General features: G+C 40.9%; 1 protein-coding gene across 2 annotated transcripts in view; it reads right to left on the reverse strand.

Annotated features, from left to right (window-relative positions):
* Positions 1 to 1,225: 1,225 nt before the first annotated feature.
* Positions 1,226 to 23,109, reverse strand: part of GTF2H1 (general transcription factor IIH subunit 1) — a 50,392-nt gene continuing 28,508 nt past the window's right edge. For both annotated transcript variants that reach the window (XM_015114687.3, XM_015114688.3), the window contains 6 exons: positions 21,395 to 21,483; positions 20,891 to 21,008; positions 15,708 to 15,798; positions 15,106 to 15,221; positions 13,056 to 13,148; positions 1,226 to 2,493 (listed from right to left, as the gene is read on the reverse strand). In XM_015114687.3, coding sequence (XP_014970173.1) covers positions 2,407 to 2,493; positions 13,056 to 13,148; positions 15,106 to 15,221; positions 15,708 to 15,798; positions 20,891 to 21,008; positions 21,395 to 21,483 — 594 coding nt within the window. In that variant the 3' untranslated portion in view covers positions 1,226 to 2,406. The remainder of the gene's footprint in view (positions 2,494 to 13,055; positions 13,149 to 15,105; positions 15,222 to 15,707; positions 15,799 to 20,890; positions 21,009 to 21,394; positions 21,484 to 23,109) is intronic.

The raw sequence follows: 23,109 nt of genomic DNA on the forward strand, positions 1-23,109 counted from the left end.
CCTGACCTCGTGATCCGCCCGTCTCGGCCTCCCAAAGTGCTGGGATTACAGGCTTGAGCCACCGCGCCCGGCCGACAGGGCTTTGTCTTACTGTCCAGGCTGTAGTGCAGTGGTGTGATCATAGGTCATTGCAGTCTCAATTTTCTGGGCTCATGCAATCTTCCCGCCTCAGCCTCTGGAGCAGCTGGAACTACATACCACCACGCCCAGCTAATTTTTGTTTTTTTTTTTTTTTTTTTTTTTTTTTTTTACTCTTAATAGAGATGAGGCTTTGCTATGTTGCCCAGGCTGGTCTTGAATTCCTGAGCTCAAGTGATCCTCCTGCCTTGGCTTCCCAAAATGCTGGGATTACAGGTGTGACTCACCATGCCCAGCTTACAACTTAATTTTTTTTTTTTTTTTTTTTTTTTTTTTTTTGAGACGGAGTCTCGCTGTGTCGCCCAGGCTGGAGTGCAGTGGCCGGATCTCAGCTCACTGCAAGCTCTGCCTCCCGGGTTTTTACACCATTCTCCTGCCTCAGCCTCCCGAGTAGCCGGGACTACAGGCGCCCGCCACCTCGCCCGGCTAGTTTTTTGTATTTTTTTTAGTAGAGACGGGGTTTCACCGTGTTAGCCAGGATGGTCTCGAACTCCTGACCTCGTGATCCGCCCGTCTCAGCCTCCCAAAGTGCTGGGATTACAGGCTTGAGCCACCGCGCCCGGCCTACAACTTAATTTTTAACACAGCACTCAACAGAACATTCTGTTTCTTATGTCTGTCTTTCCCAATAGCCGTATTTTTTAAATTTCAATCATTTTTCTATTTGCCCCATTGTGGCAGTAACACATTTGAAAGTACTTTGTGAAAGTGTAAATTTTAAGGGATTATACCATTACTATACTGATCTGAAAGAGAAATGGGAAGACTGAAGGCAGGAAATGATGTGGCCTCTTTCCCTTTACCAGTTCAAGGTCTTGATAAATTTTTTTTTTCTGTAAAAATAGAGATGAAGTCTCACTATGTTGCCTAGTCTGGACTTTTGAACTTCTGGGCTCAAGTGATCCTCCTACCTCAGCCTCCCGAGTAGCTGGAACTACAGGCATGTGCTACTTTGCCTGGCTTAGGTTCTGACCTTAACAGTCATTATATGAAGGATAACCAGTTTGTAACATGGCCTAAAATAAAATGAACAGTTCCAGGCAGCCCACCCAAGGAAATTCACACATAATGAGAAACCAGAGATGTGTTTGAGTTAAAAGAGTAAGTATAAAAAGTTTTACTTTTTTGTGTAATTTTTAATACAGGACATCTGAAGTCTTAAACAGTAAGTTGATCCCATCAGGAACAAAATATGGCACGAATTCCAGAAACAAGAACTTTTTTTTTTTTTTTTTTTGCACTTAGGCTTTTCAGTCACTATGCAATGATTATCGATTCGCCAAGGACAGTAACAGTCAAATACTAGAGAAAAGGAGATAGGAGAAACATCTTTTATTTCTTCTAAAGAGGTGAAAATAATATTTTTTTTATATTTCTCACTCATAAGATTTTTAAACTCTTAAAAATGCAATATCCTCTTTTCAAAGCACATGCCATCTTAAAAAAAATCTTAGCAATGTACATTTGCACTCAAAGAAAAACATGCAGCGCTATTGTCTTCTGACAAAATTCTGCATTAAAAAACCCTATGCAACTTTCTGCAAGTATGTTCCCTCTTTATTATTCAGGGACTCCAAACCACAAACATTCAGTGCAATATTTATTGTTTCTTATTTCCGTAGGAAACACAGGACCAATGATGTCTTCTGACAACTGTTTCCTGATGGTTGAGCAACAGTCTCCCTTTGCTTTATTTTAAAGTACTCTTTTTAACTTGCTGATGTAAGGTATAATGGAATTAATTAAAACTTGAGGATCCAATGGAGGGTGGAGGATGAAGGATGGAGGAGGAATACTTAAGGTCTACCCTGTGTCATAAACTTAGGAAAAAAATTTACACGGAAAAAAACGACAACCAAAAAACCTCGATTTTATCAATGCACCCTTTAAAAAGTTTTTTTTTTTTAATTTCTGAAAGCAGCTTAATGTCAATCAAAAGCAGTTCCTGAGTAACTGCAGTAAACAGTCTTTTAAAATATATATATGTACATACACAGGTACATATATATGTGCGTGTGTGTATATATATATATTTGCAACGTAGCTCATTTGGTTCTGCCTTAATTTACCTCCCCAGCATTTAGTCCCTTCTTTCCTTTCAGTCCCCAATGTGCAAGTACAATAGCATCAGCTCTGGGAGTTGGCGTGAAGCAGATGTTTCTTATCACTCCTGTGAGGTCATCTGCTTGTCTGTCAGGCCAGGTTTCCAGAGTTGCTGCAGGTCATAGTTCTCTCAATCTCACAAAACCTGTGAGCATTATGGCCACCTCACGTTTTCTTCATCAGACGCCGTGACTGCCATGTGTGGAGCTTGTTGTAGGCTGTCTGGAGCATCTCTTCTATGTGACTTACCAACTGAAAAACACAGCAAGACACTTAACAACTGGGCAAAAGCAAGGGAAGTTAATCCTTCCAACCCAAATCTGGCACATATTTCAGAGTGTAGTTTTGGAGCTCCTTTGTATTTCCCCAGTCAATGAGGCAAAGTGCAAGCCCTCTGAGAAGGTTCTGTCAGACACATTTTGTATGGAAAGGAAAGACAGAAAGTGGGGGGCAGTGAAAAAGCTGTGGTTATAATGGCTGTCCTGTCATTAACCAACAATAGGCCAATATGAAAGTCACAACTGTGCTCCAGGCCTCAATCCCTTCTGTCAAACAAGCGGTCTGAACTATATTTGTGATTTTCTCGATTTGAGTACTGGTCAGCCAACTAAGGCCAGGATGGTAGTATACACTTTTTTTTTTTTTTTTGGAGACAGAGTCTTGCTCTGTCACCCAGGCTGGAGTGCTGTGGTATGATTTTTGGCTCGCTGTAGCCTCCACCTCACAGGTCCAAGCAGTTCTCATGCCTCAGACTCCTGAGGAGCTAGGATTACAACCATGAGCCACCATACCTGGCTAATTTTTGTATTTTTAGTAGAGATGGGGTTTCACCATGTTGGCCAGGTTGGTCTCGAACTCCTGGGCTCAAGCAATCTTCCTGCCTCAGCCTCAAAGTGCTGGGATTACAGGCATGAGCCACTGTGCCCAGCCTTGTATACACATCTTGGCAGAACACTGGAAAAATGCCTTATTCTCCTGAAGATTCTGATTCAACAGGCCTGGGATGAGACCCAAGAATCTTTGATTTTCTTTTTTTTTTTTTTTTGAGACGGAGTCTCGCTCTGTGGCCCAGCCTGGAGTGCAGTGGCCGGATCTCGGCTCACTGCAAGCTCCGCCTCCCGGGTTTACGCCATTCTCCTGCCTCAGCCTCCCGAGTAGCTGGGACTACAGGCGCCCGCCACCTCGCCCGGCTAGTTTTTTGTATTTTTTTACTAGAGACGGGGTTTCACCGGGTTAGCCAGGATGGTCTCGATCTCCTGACCTCGTGATCCGCCCGTCTCGGCCTCCCAAAGTGCTGGGATTACAGGCTTGAGCCACCGCGCCCGGCCGAATCTTTGATTTTCAAAAGCTCCTGCAGTTATTTCTGAAAAATTTTGTGAAATAGTTTGCTATTTTTAGGGTTTTTCCAACTCCAGCATTTCAGTTCAACACAACTCAGCATATTACAGAAAACCTAAATGGTTTCAATGCTTCACACAATGTGCTATGTCATGTCTTGGGTCAGGATACAGATCTTTGAATAGATTAAGAATTTTGCCCTCATCATGGACATAGCTAGGCTAGAAGTCAAAAGGATCATATGGAATCCTTTTTATTTTTTTTGAGACACGGTCTCACTACGTTGCCCAGGCTGGAGTGCAGTGCCTATTCACAGGTGCAATTTAGGTTTACTATAGTCTCAAACTCCTGATTTCAAATGATCCTCCTGCCTCAGTCTCTTGAATAGCCGGGACTACATGTGCATACCACAACATCTGGCTTACACTGACTTTTGAGGTTCAAGTCTCTGGAATATGTTTCCTTGGAGGTGGACAGTGTTTATGTGTTTGGAAATAAAGTTTTCCCAAGTCTAGGAGGATGGAGATCAGGAAGTCCTAAATTCTTCTGGCATGTCAATGCTTAGGTCTGAGGGGTACAGAGTTAAAAAAAATTCCCCTTACTGCCATACCTGTTTATCATTATGGGAGATAGGAATATTTAGCTCTGTCTGAAAACTGTAAAAATTATTCTGCTTGATAGGCAGCAGTATCTATATATTATCAATTGGAAGAGATCAACAACATATCCTACTGTAAGGCTGCACATGGCCTCAGCATCCTTTTTTTTTTCTGAGTTGGAGTTTCACTTTTGTTGCCCAGGCTGGATGCAATGGCGCGACCTCAGCTCACTGTAATCTCCGCCTCCCAGGTTCAAGCAATTCTCTTGCCTCAACTTCCTGAGTAGCTGGGATTACAGGCACTCGCCACAGCACCTGGCTAAGTTTTTGTATTTTTAGTAGAGAAGGGGTTTTGCCATGTTGGCCAGGCTGGTCTTGAACTCCTGACCTCAGGTGATCCACCTGCCTCGGCCTCCCAAAGTGCTGGGATCACAGGTGTTAGCCACCGCGCCTGGCCCTCAGCAAACTTTCCAACACAGTACTCCAAGCAGTTATAATCAATTGAGAAGGCACATGACCTGAAACCTATCTGCCATCTGTGCCCTGCTGTGAGAAGACACTCCAGGCTTCTATTCTAAGTAATGCTGTTTTATATTTTAAGAAAACCCACTTAGAATATTTACGCAATAAATACGAAAAATCTTACTGATGATTTTTCAGCTTTCAATTATAAAACTCCCCTTTTAATTATCCTAGTTATTGAAACACTGAATCTTAAATTTGTAACTAGAGTCACGTGCCACATAATGATGTGCATATATGATGGTGGTCCCATAAGATTATAATAGAGCTGAGAAATTCCCATCATCTAGTGATGTGGTAACATCATAGAGCAGCACATTATTCACTCGTTTGTAGGGATGCTGGTGTAAACGAACCTATTAAGTAGCCAGCTGTATAAAAGTATAGCATGTACAATTATGTATAGGACATAATACTTGATAATGATAATGAATATGTTACTGGTTTATCTATTTACTGTATTTTAAAATCATTATTTACGGTGTACTCCTATTTATAAATATAAAAAAGTTAACTGTAAAATATCCTTAGGCAGGTCCTTCAGGAGGTATTCCAGAAGAAGGTATTGTTATCACCGGATGACAGCTCCAAGTGCATTACTGCTCCTGAAGACTTTTCAGTGGGACAAATGTGGAGGTGGAAGACAGTGATAGTGATGATCTTGACCCTGTGTGGGCCTAGGCTAAAGTGTGTTTGTGTCTTAGTTTTTAACAAAAGTTTAAAAAGAAAAAAAAAAATTAAAAATAGAAAAAAGGGACCAGGCACGGTGGCTCACACCTGGAATCTCAGCACTTTGGGAGGCCGAGGCGGGTGGATCGTGAGGTCAGGAGTTCGAGACCAATCTGGTCAACACAGTGAAAACCCGTCTCTACTAAAAAAAAAAAAAAGAAAAATTAGCTGGGCATGGTGGCGGGCACCTGTAATCCCAGCTACTCGGGAGGCTGAGGCAGGAGAACTGCTTGAACCCAGGAGGCAGAGGTTGCAATGAGCTGCGATTGTGCCACTGCACTCCAGCTTGGGTGACAGAACTAGACTCCATCTCAAAAAAAAAAAAAAAAAAAAAAAAAACCATATACATATATATATACATATATATTATATGAGAGAGAGAGAAAGGCTTACAGAATAAGAATACAAAGAAAATACTTTTGTACAGCTATACAATGTATGTTTTAAGTTACATATTATTCCAAAGAATGAAAAACTTAAAAAATATTTAAAAGTTTATAAAAGTAAAAATGTTATAGTAAGCTAAGGCTAATTTATTACTGAAGAAAAAAAGCTCTTTTTTAATTTTAATGTAGCCTAAGTGTACAGTGTAAGTAAACTCTGCAGTAGTGTACAGTAATGTCCTAGTCCTTCACATTCACTCACTGAGTCACCCAGAGCAACTAACTTCTAGTCCTGCAGTCCTGCAAGCTCTATTTATGGTAAATGCCCTTTACAGGTGGACCACTTTTTATCTTTTATAATGAATTTTTACTGCAACTTTTCTATGTTTAGATACACAAATACCACTGTGTTAAAAATGTGTACATAGATGGCCGAATAGGAACAGCTCCAGTCTCCAGGTCCCAGTGCGAGCGACACAGAAGACAGGTGATTTCTGCATTTTCAACTGAGGTACTGGGTTCATCTCACTAGGGATTGCCGGACAATCGGTGCTGGTCAGCAGCTGTAGCCCGACCAGCGAGAGCTGAAGCAGGGCAAGGCATGGCCTCACCTGGGAAGTGCAAGGGGGAAGGGAATCCCTTTTCCTAGCCAGGGGAACTGAGACACACAACACCTGGAAAATCGGGTAACTCCCATCCCAATTCTGCACTTTACCAAGGGTCTTAGCAAACGGGCACACCAGGGAACTATATCCCACACCTGGCCGGGAGGGTCCCACGTCCAGGGAGCCTCCCTCATTGCTAGCACAGCAGTCTGCGATCTAACTGCAAGGCAGCAGTGAGGCTGGGGGAGGGGTGCCCCCCATTGCTGAGGCTTAAGTAGGTAAACAAAGCCGCTGGGAAGCTGGAACTGGGTGGAGCTCACAGCAGCTCAAGGAGGCCTGCCTGTCTCTGTAGACTCCACCTCTGGGGACAGGGCACAGCTAAACAACAACAACAACAACAACAACAAAAGCAGCAGAAACCTCTGCAGACGCAAACGACTCTGTCTGACAGCTTTGAAGAGAGCAGTGGATCTCCCAACATGGAGGTTGAGATCTGAGAAGGGACAGACTGCCTGCTCAAGTGGGTCCCTGACCCCTGAGTAGCCTAAATGGGAGACATCCCCCACTAGGGGCAGACTGACACCCCACACCTCACACGGTGGAGTACACCCCTGAGAGGAAGCTTTCAAAGCAAGAATCACCACTAGGCCTGCCTTACAAGAGACCCTGAAGGAAGCACTAAACATGGAAGGGAACAACCGGTACCAGCCATTGCAAAAACATGCCAAAATGTAAAGACCATCGAGGCTAGGAAGAAACTGTATCAACTAACGAGCAATATAACCAGTTAATATCATAATGGCAGGATCAAGTTCACACATAACAATATTAACCTTAAATGTAAATGGACTAAATGCTCCAATTAAAAGACACAGACTGGCAAACTGGATAAAGAGTCAAGACCCATCAGTTTGCTGTATTCAGGAGACCCATCTCATATGCAGAGACATACATAGGCTCAAAATAAAGGGATGGAGGAAGATCTACCAAGCAAATGGAGAACAAAAAGGCAGGGGTTGCAATACTAGTCTCTGATAAAACAGACTTTAAACCATCAAAGATCAAAAGAGACAAAGAAGGCCATTACATAATGGTAAAGGGATCAATTCAACAGGAAGAGCTAACTATCCTAAATATATATGCACCCAACACAGGAGCACCCAGATTCATAAAGCAAGTCCTTAGAGACTTACAAAGAGACTTAGACTCCCATACAATAATAATGGGAGACTTCAACACCCCACTGTCAACATTAGACAGATCAACGAGACAGAAAGTTAAGAAGGATATCCAGGAATTGAACTCATCTCTGCAGCAAGCAGGCCTAATAGACATCTACAGAACTCTCTACCCCAAATCAACAGAATACACCTTCTTCTCAGCACCACATCACACTTATTCCAAAACAGACCACATAATTGGAAGTAAAGCACTTATCAGCAAATGTACAAGAACGGAAATTATAACAAACTGTCTCTCAGACCACAGTGCAATCAAACTAGAACTCAGGACTAAGAAACTCAATTAAAACCGCTCAACTACATGGAAACTGAATAACCTGCTCCTGAATGACTACTGGGTACATAACGAAATGAAGGCAGAAATAATGATGTTCTTTGAAACCAATGAGAACAAAGATACAACATACCAGAATCTCTGGGACACATTTAAAGCAATGTGTAGAGGGAAATTTATAGCACTAAATGCCCACAAGAGAAAGCTGGAAAGATCTAAAATTGACACTCTAACATCACAATTAAAAGAACTAGAGAAGCAAGAGCAAACACATTCAAAAGCTAGCAGAAGGCAAGAAATAACTAAGATCAGAGCAGAACTGAAGGAGATAGAGACACAAAAAACCCTCCAAAAAATCAATGAATCCAGGAGTTGGTGTTTTGAAAAGATCAACAAAATTGATAGACCGCTAGCAAGACTAATAAAGAAGAGAGAGAGAAGAATCAAATAGACGCAATAAAAAATGATAAAGGGGATATCACCACCGACCCCACAGAAATACAAACTACCATCAGAGACTATTATAAACACCTCTACGCAAATAAACTAGAAAATCTAGAAGAAATGGATAATTTCCTGGACACTTACACTTTCCCAAGACTAAACCAGGAAGAAGCTGAATCCCTGAATAGACCAATAGCAGGCTCTGAAATTGAGGCAATAATTAATAGCCTACCAACCAAAAAAAGTCCAGGACCAGAGGGATTCACAGCTGAATTCTACCAGAGGTACAAGGAGGAGCTGGTACCATTCCTTCTGAAACTATTCCAATCAATAGAAAAAGAGGGAATCCTCCCTAACTCATTTTATGAGGCCAATATCATCCTGATACCAAAGCCTGGCAGAGACACAATAAAAATAGAGAATTTTAGACCAACATCTCTGATGAACATCGATGCAAAAATCCTCAATAAAATACTGGCAAACCGGATCCAGCAGCACATCAAAAACCTTATCCACCATGATCAAGTGGGCTTCATCCCTGGGATGCAAGGCTGGTTCAACATATGCAAATCAATAAACATAATCCATCACATAAACAGAACCAAAGACAAAAACCACATGATTATCTCAATAGATGCAGAAAAGGCCTTCGACAAAATTCAACAGCCCTTCATGCTAAAAACTCTCAATAGATTCGGTATTGATGAAACGTATTTCAAAATAATAAGAGCTATTTATGACAAACCCACAGCCAATATCATACCAAATGGGCAAAAACTGGAAAAATTCCCTTTGAAAACTGGCACAAGACAGGGATGCCCTCTCTCACCACTCCTATTCAACATACTGTTGGAAGTTCTGGCTAGGGCAATCAGGCAAGAGAAAGAAATAAAGGGTATTCAGTTAGGAAAAGAAGAAGTCAAATTGTCCCTGTTTGCAGATGACATGATTGTATATTTAGAAAACCCCATTGTCTCAGCCCAAAATCTCCTTAAGCTGATAAGAAACTTCAGCGAAGTCTCAGGATACAAAATTAATGTGCAAAAATCACAAGCATTCTTATACACCAGTAACAGACAGACAGCCAAATCATGAATGAACTTCCATTCACAATTGCTTCAAAGAGAATAAAATACCTAGGAATCCAACTTACAAGGGATGTAAAGGACCTCTTCAAGGAGAACTACAAACCACTGCTCAGCGAAATAAAAGATGACACAAACAAATGGAAGAACATACCATGCTCATGGATAGGAAGAATCAATATCGTGAAAATGGCCATACTGCCCAAGGTAATTTATAGATTCAATGCCATCCCCATCAAGCTACCAATGAATTTCTTCACAGAACTGGAAAAAACTACTTTAAAGTTCATATGGAACCAAAAAAGAGCCCGCATTGCCAAGACAATCCTAAGTCAAAAGAACAAAGCTGGAGGCATCACGCTACCTGACTTCAAACTATACTACAAGGCTACAGTAACCAAAACAGCATGGTACTGGTACCAAAACAGAGATATAGACCAATGGAACAGAACAGAGTCCTCAGAAATAATACCACACATCTACAGCCATCTGATCTTTGACAAACCTGAGAAAAACAAGAAATGGGGAAAGGATTCCCTATTTAATAAATGGTGCTGGGAAAATTGGCTAGCCATAAGTAGAAAGCTGAAACTGGATCCTTTCCTTACTCCTTATACGAAAATTAATTCAAGATGGATTAGAGACTTAAATGTTAGACCTAATACCATAAAAACCCTAGAAGAAAACCTAGGTAATACCATTCAGGACATAGGCATGGGCAAAGACTTCATGTCTAAAACAGCAAAAGCAACGGCAGCAAAAGCCAAAATTGACAAATGGGATCTAATTAAACTAAAGAGCTTCTGCACAGCAAAAGAAACTACCATCAGAGTGAACAGGCAACCTACAGAATGGGAGAAAATTTTTGCAATCTACTCATCTGACAAAGGGCTAATATCCAGAACCTACAAAGAACTCAAATAAATTTACAAGAAAAAAACAACCCCATCAAAAAGTGGGCAAAGGATATGAACAGACATTTCTCAAAAGACATTCATACAGCCAACAGACACATGAAAAAATGCTCATCATCACTGGCCATCAGAGAAATGCAAATCAAAACCACAATGAGATACCATCTCACACCAGTTAGAATGGCAATCATTAAAAAGTCAGGAAACAACAGGTGCTGGAGAGGATGTGGAGAAATAGGAACACTTTTACACTGTTGGTGGGATTGTAAACTAGTTCAACCATTATAGAAAACAGTATGGCGATTCCTCAAGGATCTAGAACTAGAAGTACCATATGACCCAGCCATCCCATTACTGGGTATATACCCAAAGGATTCTAAATCATGCTGCTATAAAGACACATGCACACGTATGTTTACTGCGGCACTATTCACAATAGCAAAGACTTGGAATCAACCCAAATATCCATCAGTGACAGATTGGATTAAGAAAATGTGGCACATATACACCATGGAATACTATGCAGCCATAAAAAAGGATGAGTTTGTGTCCTTTGTAGGGACATGGATGCAGCTGGAAACCATCATTCTCAGCAAACTATCGCAAGAACAGAAAACCAAACACCGCATGTTCTCACTCATAGGTGGGAATTGAACAATGAGATCACATGGACTCGGGAAGGGGAACAACATACACTGGGGCCTATCATAGGGGAGGGGGAGGGGGTAGGGATTGCATTGGGAGTTATACCTGATGTAAATGACGAGTTGATGGGTGCTGACGAGCTGATGGGTGCAGCACACCAACATGGCACAAGTATACATATGTAACAAACCTGCACGTTATGCACATGTACCCTAGAACTTAAAAGTATAATAATAATAAAAAAAAAGGAAAAAACAAAACAAAACAAAACCGTATACAGTACTATGCTGTATATGTTTGCAGTCTAGGAGCAATAGGCTACACCATACAACCTAGAAGTGTAGCAGGCTATATAGCTAGGTTTTTTTTTTTTTTTTGAGATGGAGTCTCGCTCTGTCGCCCAGGCTGGAGTGCAGTGGCCGGATCTCTTGGCTCACTGCAAGCTCCGCCTCCCGGGTTCACGCCATTCTCCTGCCTCAGCCTCCCGAGTAGCTGGGACTACAGGCGCCCGCCACCTCGCCCGGCCAGTTTTTTGTATTTTTTAGTAGAGACGGGGTTTCACCGTGTTAGCCAGGATGGTCTCGATCTCCTGACCTCGTGATCCACCCGTCTCGGCCTCCCAAAGTGCTGGGATTACAGGCTTGAGCCACCACGCCTGGCCTATAGCTAGGTTTTAAGTACACTGTGAGGTTCATATAACAAAACTGCCTGTCAATGAATTGTTTAGAACATATCCTTGTGGTTAAGCAACACGTGACTGTACTATTCTTCCCAAGGTACCTCTGGGAGGACTTGTATAACTGCACATACAAATGATCTGATGTGGTTGCTCTAACCTTGTTTTAAATACAATGCTAAAAATGCTGAGCATAAAGTGACACTTCTCAATACCTCATCCACTGACCTTCCCTGCTGTAAACAATCAGGGAAGCTGATGCCAAATAGAACCCAGGAATAGTTTTGCTTACTGTGAGTAGTGGCAATTCTATCTTTCCTTATGCTGCTAGGTTTGTGCTTGCCATTCAGTTTTTCCAAATTAATAGATTACTAATATATATTTTTGAGAATATACACACAGATTGTAAAACTTTTTGAGACAGAGTCTCGTTGTGTCACCCAGGCTGGAGTGTGGTGGTGTGACCTCAGCTCACTGCAACCCCTGCCTCCCAGGTTCAATTCTCCTGTTTCAGCCTCCCGAGTAGCTGGGACTACAGGCATGCGCCACCATGCCAGGTTAATTTTTGTATTTTTAGTAAAAACAGAGTTTCGCCATGTGGGCCAGACTGGTCTCGAACTCCTGACCTCAAGTGATCGGCCTGTCTTGGCCTCCCAAAGTGCTGGGATTACAGGAGTGAGCCACCGCACCCGGCCAGATTGTAAAACTTTTCTAAGGGAAAGCATGGAGCTGGTTATCACAAATGCCTTGGTTACTCATGACCTCTGGAGGGGAAGAGAGAGTGGTATGCAACTGGACAGGGGCACTCAGGGAATATATATGGGTTATGGTAACATTCTACTCATTTTCCTGATTGGTGAGTAAACAGACAGTTGTTTTATTATTTTAAAAATATGTATGTATTTTATATACTTCCGAATGCACGACACATTTCAGTATTAAAAAATAGTACTTTGAGCAACAGAAAATAAAGTATCGGCAGGGCGTGGTGGCTCATGCCTGTAATCCCAGTACTTTGGGAGGCCAAGGTGGGCTGATCACCTGAGGTCAAGAGTTTGAGACCAGCCTGGCCAACACGGTGAAACCCCGTCTCTACTAAAATACAAAAATTAGCTGGGCGTGGCAGCATGCACTTATAATCTCAGCTACTCAGAAGGCTGAGGCAGAAGAATTGCTTGAACCCAGGAGGCAGAGGTTGCAGTGAGCCGAGATGGAGCCACCGCACTCCAGCCTGAGCGACAGAGTGAGACTCCGTCTCAAAAAAGAAAATTAAGTACTCATTTACATGAAAGCAAAGTCAATTTCATCATTTTACTACAAAGAGAAAGAAGATCAGGCAAAAATCAGATTGCTGCCTTACATTTGTGCTTAAATACTGTCTCCGAATCTTTTCTTGGAATGGGCAGAGCTTCGTAACTTGGAATCGTTCCAAATTACTTTTCATTTTCACTACCTATAAAAGATGAGAAACAATAAATTACAGAGAAATCTCAAAGAAGCTGTAGAGACCAAGAGAAAAACAAACTTCTACATATGAAAGTTACTTTTCTTGTAGAATTTAAATATAAAAAGAAAATAAATATACCAATTATATCCCATTGTTAACACTTCAATGTGAACATCTTTCAGTCATAAACACTCATTTGGCCAGGCGCTGTGGCTCACGCCTGTAATCCCAGCACTTTGGGAGGCCGAGGTGGGCGGAACACAAGGACAAGAGATTGAGACTATCCTGGCTAACATGGTGAAACCCTGTCTCCACTAAAAATACAAAAATTAGCTGGGTGTGGTGGCACATGCCTGTAGTCCCAGCTACTCGGGAGGCTGAGGCAGGAAAATTGGTGGAACCCGGGAGGTGGAGGTTGCAGTGAACTGAGATCATACCACTGCACTCCAGCCTGCCTACAGAGTGAGACTCTGTCTCAAAAAACAAAAACAAACAAAAAAACTCAACTCACTTAGTCACTCATTCACTTATTCATTCATTTAGAGACAGGGTCTCACTCTGTCACCCAAGCTGGAGTGCAGTGGCAAGATCATGCACGGCTCACTGCAGCTTTGACCTCTCTAGGCTCAGGTCATCACCTGAGCTACTTTTCGTAATTTTTGTAGAGATGGGGTTTTGCCACATTGCCCAAGCTGGTCTTGAACTTCTGAGCTCAAGCGATCTGCCTGCCTCGGCCTCCCAAAGTGCTGGGTGTAGCGGCTCATACCACTACACTGAGGTGGGAGAATCACCTCAGCCCAGAAGGTGGCGGCTGCAGTGAGCCGAGATCACTCCACTGCACTCCAGTCTGGGTGACAGCATGAGACCCTGTCTCAATAAAAAAAATAAAATAAAATAATTATTGTCTTTCAGTGTATGAATATACCAAATGCTTCTCTAACCAACCTCCTTCTGGTAGATATTTAGGCCATTTCCTCTATCTTAGACAGTGATAGACCATCTCTAGCTAAGTATTTGCATTCCTAATTATTTCCTAAATTTCTACACGTTGAATTTCATTTGAAGTTTCATTTGCATGCTGAAGTAAAAGCACCTAAAAAAACACTAGCAGTGGAAGAAAGGACTCTTGGCAACGTGGTCAACATTGCTCATTTTAAGTTTTTTGTTCTTTTGCAAATTAGTAGGTGAAAAAAATATTCTTTTAAAAAATTTATTTATATATTTTTTGGAGACAGAGTCTTGCTATTTTGTCCAGGCTGGTCTCCAATTCCTGGGCTCAAACAATCCTCCCACCTCGGCCCCGCCAAAGTGTTGGGATTACAGGTGTGAGCCACCATCGTTGGCCAAAATGTTCTTTTACTGTAGTTTTAAATTTATCTGCATGCTGGTGAGTGTGAGCATTTCCCCTTAATCTTCCTAGGTCACTCCATTCTTTAGTGAGTTGCTTGTAAAGTGTTTGCCTATTATTCTTAATGAGGTCTTTATCTTTTACTTAATCATGGTTTATAAGAGCAATTTATAATATTACTATTAATGTTACATTTTTCCATTTGTCAACTGTCCTAATGGGTTAAAGGGGTTTTAGTGTTAAATAGCTAGTGCTATATTTGTTGTCAGTTCTTACTTTGGATTTTGCTATCCCTGAAAAACGTATCAAATATAAATAACTTTACTGATGTAATTTGTTTTGGGTCTCTATTCACAGTGGCTTGGAGGTAGATACAAGCTTTAGGTCGTATGATTATTAGTTATGGAACTGGTCTGGATCTCAGTTTCCTAATCTATAAAATGGGTACCAATACCTACTCCATAAAGATGTTGTGAGGTTTACATGAAATAATGTATGCAAAAGAGTTATCCCAGTGTCTGTCACATGGTAAAGACTTAATACAACTGTCCAATTTCAAAACATCTCATAAGTCACTACCACAATTATGTGGCTGTCTTCAGAACTGGTTCTAACCTTTTCTTCTAGGAATGGCGTATTAACAGGAAAGCAGGACCAGAAATGCCGTAGAAGTTCTCCAACAGCTACATATAAGTGTTTCAATTCAGACTGAATATCATTTGGCACCATCTCTGCAAAAGAAGAACGAGGTCCACAGGGTAAGAGCTATTTTAACATATATACAGAATTGAAAAAAATGACCACTCAGAGAATAAACTTGAACATGTACTCTGTCAATGCCAAACCAGGATATGCTATTTTCAGATAAGTTAGTAATTTTGGGGCTGAGAGATCATAAAATTTAAAAGCTCTTGGGATTTTAAAGAAACTTTCAGGTTTCCCCTTTATTCTAAGAGGTAGGGGAGAAGAAAGCAGCTTTTAGTATGATATTAGAGAAACTAACAATGTACCACTATTTGTAATAGTAAGACAGTTCTGAAACCTAAGATCTTGTCTAGATGTGTTTCAGAATCTGAATGTATAAAAACAAATCTACAAAATAGAAATCCCAGGATTATTCCATGGAAAAACCAATAAAAGTTCAGCACTCCTCCCAGCTTGGTTTTTAAAGCTGATTTAGGCAGAAAGATAGTAGTAGAAGATGGCCCGGCACATACGGTTTATGGCTTGCTGTGTTCCTCCCTGCATAAGTGCCCCTCCAGGTGACAGTGCTGTGATGGTACTACTGGCAGCACTACTTGAGAGAACCTGAAAAAAATGAAAATGCAGAAAAACTGGTTTTCCTTTTTTTTTTTTTGGCCACCTTTCTTTCTTAAATTTTAGTTTTAGAGCAAAAGATGAAGTGTTTTACTTTTGTTTAAATACTACATCATTTACAGTGATCAAAGTGAACTATTTTCCTTGAGGACAGAAACACAATCTGTGTAGAAAGATGAAAAAACTCCCAAGGTTTTGCCTAGTTAAAGCCCTTTCTTAAGTACCAATTCAATTTAACTTGGGAACTCTTACCACTGAAGGTAAAATGGAGTTTAAGGAAACAGGTAAAACAACATGTTAACCTGTATCCTTTGTTACTGTTAAATTTATTTTTCTAAGAAACAAAATCTTGTTATGTTGCCCAGGTTGAACTTGAACTCCTGGGCTCAAGCAATCCTCCTCCCTCAGCCTCCTGAGTAGCTGGGACAGACTACAGGTATGTACTCCATACCTGGCTTTGCTAACACATACCCTTGAGAGCAGATTGGGGGGCGGGAATCAACAGAGCAGAAATTTATTAATTGTCATTTAGTCTTCAAGGAAGGGAATAAATATAGCCAAAAGGGGAAAAAATATACTCCCCACTGTATCAACATCAATATTTAGGAAAAAATTGACCTATCTATTCAATGAGTGCCTATCAAGTGCCACGCACTGTAGGGAGGCACTGCTATAGGGAGGAACAAATAATTTGTGAAACAGCAAGTGCAGGGTTAGCATCTCTAAGATTTTCCAATGAAGTTTTTATGAGCAGAAATCCATCCATGTATAGACTGGATGAAAACATTTTTTCAACTTAGTGTAAAAGTACAGTATGGGACAACCATGAGTCAAGGGGACACTGGAGCTCACTTTATTCCTATTTTCTTTTTGTCAGATACCAGCCTGGGCAATATGGCGAAACCCTGTCTCTACAAAAAATACAAAAAAATTAGTTGGGCGTGGTGGTGTATGCCTGTAGTCCAAGTTACTTGGGAGGCTGAGGTGAGAAGATCATTTGAGCCTGGGAAGTTGAGGCTGCAGTGAGCTGAAATGGCGCCACTGCACTCCAGTCTGGGCAACAAAGCAATACCCTGACTCCAAAAAAAAAAAAGAAACAGACTGACTACAGCATAAAAAAATTATGTGGGGAGAGCTGGGCATGGTGGCTCACAATTGTAATCCTAGTGACTCAGGAAGCTGAGGTGGGAGCATCGCTTGAGCCCAGGAGTTCAAGGTTGCAGTAAGCTATGATAGTGCTACTGCACTCCAGTCTGGGTGACAGAAACCTCATCTCTAAATCAAACAACCACCACCACCCCCAAAACAAAAGTTACGTGTGTCTACTTGGGCCCCAGGGCCAGATACTGGCAACCATAGTCTAGATTGAAAGAATTGGTCAAATAATCCCAAGTTGGTTATGTGTGCATATATGTACACATATGTATTTTCTAGCTTTCTGCTGAAGGGACAATGAGACCCCAATGGCAATGAGTATACCTAGTGCTCAGATATGTTTTTTTTTCTTTTTTTTTGAGACAGAGTCTCACTCTATCGCCTAGGCTGGAGTGCAATGGTGTGATCTTGGAATCTTTTGTTTGTTGTGTGGTGACACATGCATATATGACACTTGCAACCTCTGCCTTCTAAGCTCAAGCAATTCTTCTGCCTCAGCCTCCCGAGTAGCTGAGACTACAGGTATGCACCACCATACCCAGTTAATTTTTGTATTTTTGGTGGACACGGGGTTTTGCCATGTTGGCCTGAGTGGTCTAGAACTCTCGGGTGATCTGCGTGCCTTGGCCTGGCAAAGTGCTGGGACTACAGGCTTGAGTCACTGTGCCTGGTCCCAGATCTTGGTTCCTACCTTAATCCACTCAGTGCTAAAAAGAAAATTCCACGCCTGGGGCGGAGCAAATACAAGATAAGCCTGGAACATCTATCTTACTGCCCTATTAAGTAAGGAGGGGCTCAGAATGATGGGGATATTGTCAGACACAGGAGAGCCTGTGTGAAGAGGGTAGGAAGGGTTTGACTATAAAGGGGCATGGGTAGACTTTCTGAGGGGACAGAACTGTTTTTTTTAAATCTTGATTTTGTTGGTGGCTACATAACAGCATGTGTTTATCAAAACTTGTAGACTAGCGGACTTAAAAAGATAAATTTCATTTTGGGAGGCTGAGGTGGGTGGATCGCTTGAGCTGAGGAATTCAAGACCAGCCTGGGCAACGTGGTGAAACCCTGTTTACACAAAAAAATATAAAAATTAGCCAGGGGTGGTGACGCATGCCTGGAGTCCCAGCTACTTAGCTACTTGAGGGGGCTGAGGTGAGAGGATTGCTTGAACCTGGGAAGTCGAGGCTGCAGTGAGCCAAGATTGTGATACTGCACTCCAGCCTGGGAGACATAGTGAGACCCTGTCTCTAAATAAATAAACAAATAAATAAATTTTACTATATGTTAAGTTGTACCTTGGTTAACAGAAAGAAAAAAATAGCCTGTAATCTCAGCACTTTGGGAGGCCGAGGCAGGTGGATTGCTTGAGCTCAGGAGTTCAAGACCAGCCTGGGCAACACGGCAAAACACTGTCTCTACCAAAAATACAAAAAATTAGCCAGGCATGGTGGTGAGTGCCTGTGGTTTCAGCTGCCTGGGGGGCTGAGGTGGGAGGATCGCTTGAGCCAGGGAGGTGGAGGTTGCAGTGGGCTGAGATCATGCCACTGTGCTACAGCCTGGATGACAGAGACATGTGACCCCATCTCAAACAAACAAACAAACAAAACCAAAAGAATAAAAGAAAAAAAAGACAGCAACAGTGTTTAACTCATAGAATAAATGAATCCATGCTGATATAAGTAACAAACAGAGGAGAAGGGAATGAAGGGAATGCTCTTCCTTTCATGTCAGCTGATAACGTAGAAGGGCTGATGGAATTAGAAAATCATCATTTAACAACCGCTCTTCCAGGTAAGAATCGTCAATGATTCTAAAAAAACTACTAGATGGAAGTTTGTTGTGTGGTGACACATGCATATAATCCCAGCTACTCAGGAAGCTGAGGTAGGAGGATTGCTTGAGTCTAGGAGTTTGAGACTGTACGGAGCTATGACTGTGCCACTGCACTCCAGCCTGGGCATCAGAGCAAGACCCTGTCTCTAAAGATAATAATATTAAAAAATAAAACATTTGGTGAGAAATGGGGTATTTACATAGTCTCAAAGTACAGCTCCACAAAATACTTATTAATTACAAAGGGAAAAATCGTTAACTTTTTGGTGGAAAACCAGGCAGATACTACCTTTAATCAAGTGAAAAAATGTATTATCACAAGCTGGGATATACACAAATCATTTGCCTCCTGCTATGACACACTGAGTAGGATACAACATTATTTCTGGAAAAATGCCTAATGTGAATCTAGTCACGAGGAAACATTAGAGAAATTTAAGGTCATTCTACAAAAAATTGCCCAGTACTCTTTCAGTGTCAAAGTTATGAAAAGACAAAGATTAACAAATCACTCCATTTTAAAGGAGACTAAAAACACATGAGAAACAAATACAACTTATAAACCTGGCTTGGCTGCTGGACCAGAAAGTTTTATTTTGCTATGTATGGTATAACTGGTGAAAGTGTAGATCTGTAGACTAGATAATACATCATCAATGTTAACTTATTAATTCTGTAATTGTATTGTTATTTAAGAGAATGTCTTAGTTTTTTGAAAATATCCATCAAAATATTTAGGGGTAAAGGAAATTATGCCTGTAACCCTCTCTCAAAATGGGTTGGAAAACATTTTTCTGTCACTTTCTGTAAAATCTGAGATTTCAAAATAAAAAGTAAAAAATTAAGTCTTGATGTGTGATAAATACCATAATATAGGTATACACTCTGCCTCAGTGCTCATAAAAATGGAGAAAAGGAAAAAACAAATTCTTCTTTGCACAAGTTAAGGATTACTTTCCAAAGGCAATGAAACTGGAGCTGAGTCTTGAGTAATTATTAGTTCCTTGGGGGAGAAACAGGGCTAAGGGTATTCTAAGGAGAAAGAGTACGAGTCAAAGCACAGGAAGCATGAAGGAGACAATGTGATCAAAAGATTCTGGACAGCTTAGTGTGTTAGGCTGGAGTACAGAACCCATGGCCATGTGTGGAAGGTAGTAGTGGAGACTATGGCTGAAGATGAGACTCGAGTAGTGGGCAGGGGCCAGACTATAAAGAGTTTTGCAGGCCAAAGGCACTCAGACTACTGCAATGAAGGGAGGCAGTGAAGATTTTCCAGCTGCAGTGATAAAATACATGTTTTTATTTTAAAATATTTATTTATCTATTTGAGATGGAGCTTCGCTCTTGTTGCCCAGGCAATGGTATGATGTCAGCTCACTGCAACCTCTGCACCTCACCCGGGTTCAAGTGATTCTCCTGCCTCAGCCTCTTGTATAGCTGGGATTACAGGTGTGTACCAGCACGCCCAGCTAATTTTTAAATTTTTAGTACAGACAGGGTTCCACCATGTTGGCCAGGCTGGTCTCGAACTTCTGACCTCACATGATCCACCCACCTCAGCCTCCCAAAGCGTTGGGATTACAGGCATGAGCCACTGCGCCCAGCCAAAATAAGTGATTTCAGAAAGGCAACTTGCAGTAGCAATATGGAAAATCAGTCAGGTTTGCCCAAATAAGGGTGATAGAATCAAGAAGTATTATTGAAGGCAGAACTGACAAACTGTTGATCGACTGAAATACGAAGAAAAACAAAGAACAATGATGAGCTGTTTTACATATTTTGAGCCTGAGTCATGCAGAATATTCAGAGAATAATGTCCAGAGAGAATTTGGAAACCTGGGAGATTTTCCCAATAAAAGTATACAGAAGTAAAAATCACAAAATTCATCACCTTATTTTTCATTATCATCTTCAGATGCCTCTTGAATGTGCCAAACACCTTTTCTTGCTACCTCTTGATTTTTTCAATTTATTTATCAGAACTATGTCTTTAAACCCAATTATAATATTAGTTGTATAGTTCAATCTGCTTGTGCTCATAAACTGAGGGAGAAACTATGGGAATTCTGGTCTTCAAACAGTAGAAGTCACCTACCTGAGTTAACTTGGGTGTATAAGCTTCCATTTCTTGTTTAATACTTTGAAAAGAATTAATAATGTCCTGACTTGTTGCATACTGTAGTGACTGGATTGGAGTTGGACCATGATAATACCTGCAGGTTAGCACAGAAGAAATTACTAATCACACACAGTAAAGATGCTCAACATTTGTCTTTGCAACATTTTAGCAGTCAGAAAAAAGTTCCCCTCAAGGCAAAAAACGGTAACTATATAGTTAAAGAGATTTCAATAAAATAATTTCAATAAAATAATTTAACTCCCAAAAGGGCAATAAGAAGGCAACAGCAGAAAGATCCAACATTTATTGTCATGGGTTTGATCATTTTTGCTTTCCTGAGAAGCATAAATTTTAAACAAAAAAGGATATTGTACTTTGATAGTGACAAACTGATGAAAAACATGAGTGCTGTACTTGCAGGATATATTTTGGACTGAATTGTGTTACATAGCTATTCTGCTTAATATTGACCAAACTTACCTATCTGACTTCTTGAGGTTTAGTGCAATCGTTTTTACAGAGTTATTTTTCCCCAAGTCTTCATATTCAATGGACTCTTGTAATTTCGCCTGTAATTATTAACACAGTACTTTTTATTTAGTCACAACTTTCTCTTACAAAATAAACATGACTGAAAAAATAAAACTGTACAGAGAGTAAAAAATGAAGTCTTCCCACCATGAGCTTCACTTCCTAGAGATGACTGTCCTACAAATGGTTGAACCAATTTTCTCAACCAATACTTAGGAGTACTACTTTTCTTACACTTTGACCACATGAAGTATTACTCAACTTTTTACTTTTGCCAATCTGGTAGGTGAAAGTTTACATTTTATTATTTTTTCCCCAAATGAATGATGTTATGATGACCGCTATTTTTATATTGGGTACTTTTAAAAAAATAAGACTTTTTTAAATATTAAGGAAACAGTCTTTTACTTTATGTGTTGTAAATACTTTATCTTCCAGTTTGGTATTTTTTTGTTTTAATTATAACAAAACCATCTCCTCGGCACATGCCTGTAATTCCAGCCACTTGGGAGGTTGAGGCAGGAGAATCGCTTGAACCCGGGAGGCAGAGGTTGCAGTGAGCTGAGATCATGCCACTACGCTCCAGCCTGGGTGACAAGAGTAAGACTTCATCTCAAAAAAAAAAAAAAAAAAAATCTGCCTCTTTGCCTGCTTGTTGCTTATACATCTGGGGCTTTTTTTTTTTTTTCCTAGGTGCAAATCACCATCTCCCCAGCTGAACTCAGCCTCCTAAATTGCTGAGATTATAGGCACATGCTACCAAGCCCAGCTTGTGGCTTAATTTTTGCTTGAATCTTGGATCCACTCAGAATTTATTTTGGATTAGGAGTAAAATACGGAATCTAAGTTTCTTTCTTTCTTTTTTTTTTTTTTTGAGACAGCGTCTCGCTCTGTCACCCAGGCTGGAGTGCAGTGGCGCGATCTTGGCTCACTGCAAGCTCTGCCTCCTGGGTTCACGCCATTCTCCTGCCTCAGCCTCCCGAATAGCTGGGACTACAGGCGCCCGCCACCTCGCCTGGCTAATTTTTTGTATTTTTAGTAGAGACGGGGTTTCACCGTGTTAGCCAGGATGGTCTCGATCTCCTGACCTCGTGATCCGCCTGTCTCGGCCTCCCAAAGTGCTGGGATTACAGGCGTGAGCCACCGCGCCCGGCCCGGGAATCGAAGTTTCTTTTAACAAAATTATCGATCAGTCCTTCTAACACCATTTGTAAAATAATTCATCTTTTCTCACTGACTTTTAAAATGTCATGTGTATCATATATATGCTTAATTCCTCCATGTATTTGGGTTTGCTTCTGGACTCTTTATTTTTACTAATTTTATTCATTAATTTCATTAATCTGTTACCCCTGTGCTATTAATAACCTGCTTAAATTTTTACAGCCTTGTAATAATAAAAACATACTACTTATGAAAGATACATGATCTATGTAAACATTTGTGCAAATCAGCCTTGCAATGTCTTCCTCTACAAAGCTATGAAATTCATCTGGTCAACTCTTACTGACTACCAAGACTAGAATCAGAACATTCAGGTTATTAACTATATCTCAAAAAAGGTCAATCTGAAAATTTAACATTTTAAATTGCTCCAACTTTAAGATTCTAAATAGTCCCTTTATGGTACAGAACAAATCTGACCTCCTCATATGATACTCACA

This window comes from Macaca mulatta, chromosome 14 (genome assembly GCF_049350105.2).
Source record: "Macaca mulatta isolate MMU2019108-1 chromosome 14, T2T-MMU8v2.0, whole genome shotgun sequence".
Lineage (NCBI taxonomy): Eukaryota > Metazoa > Chordata > Mammalia > Primates > Cercopithecidae > Macaca > Macaca mulatta.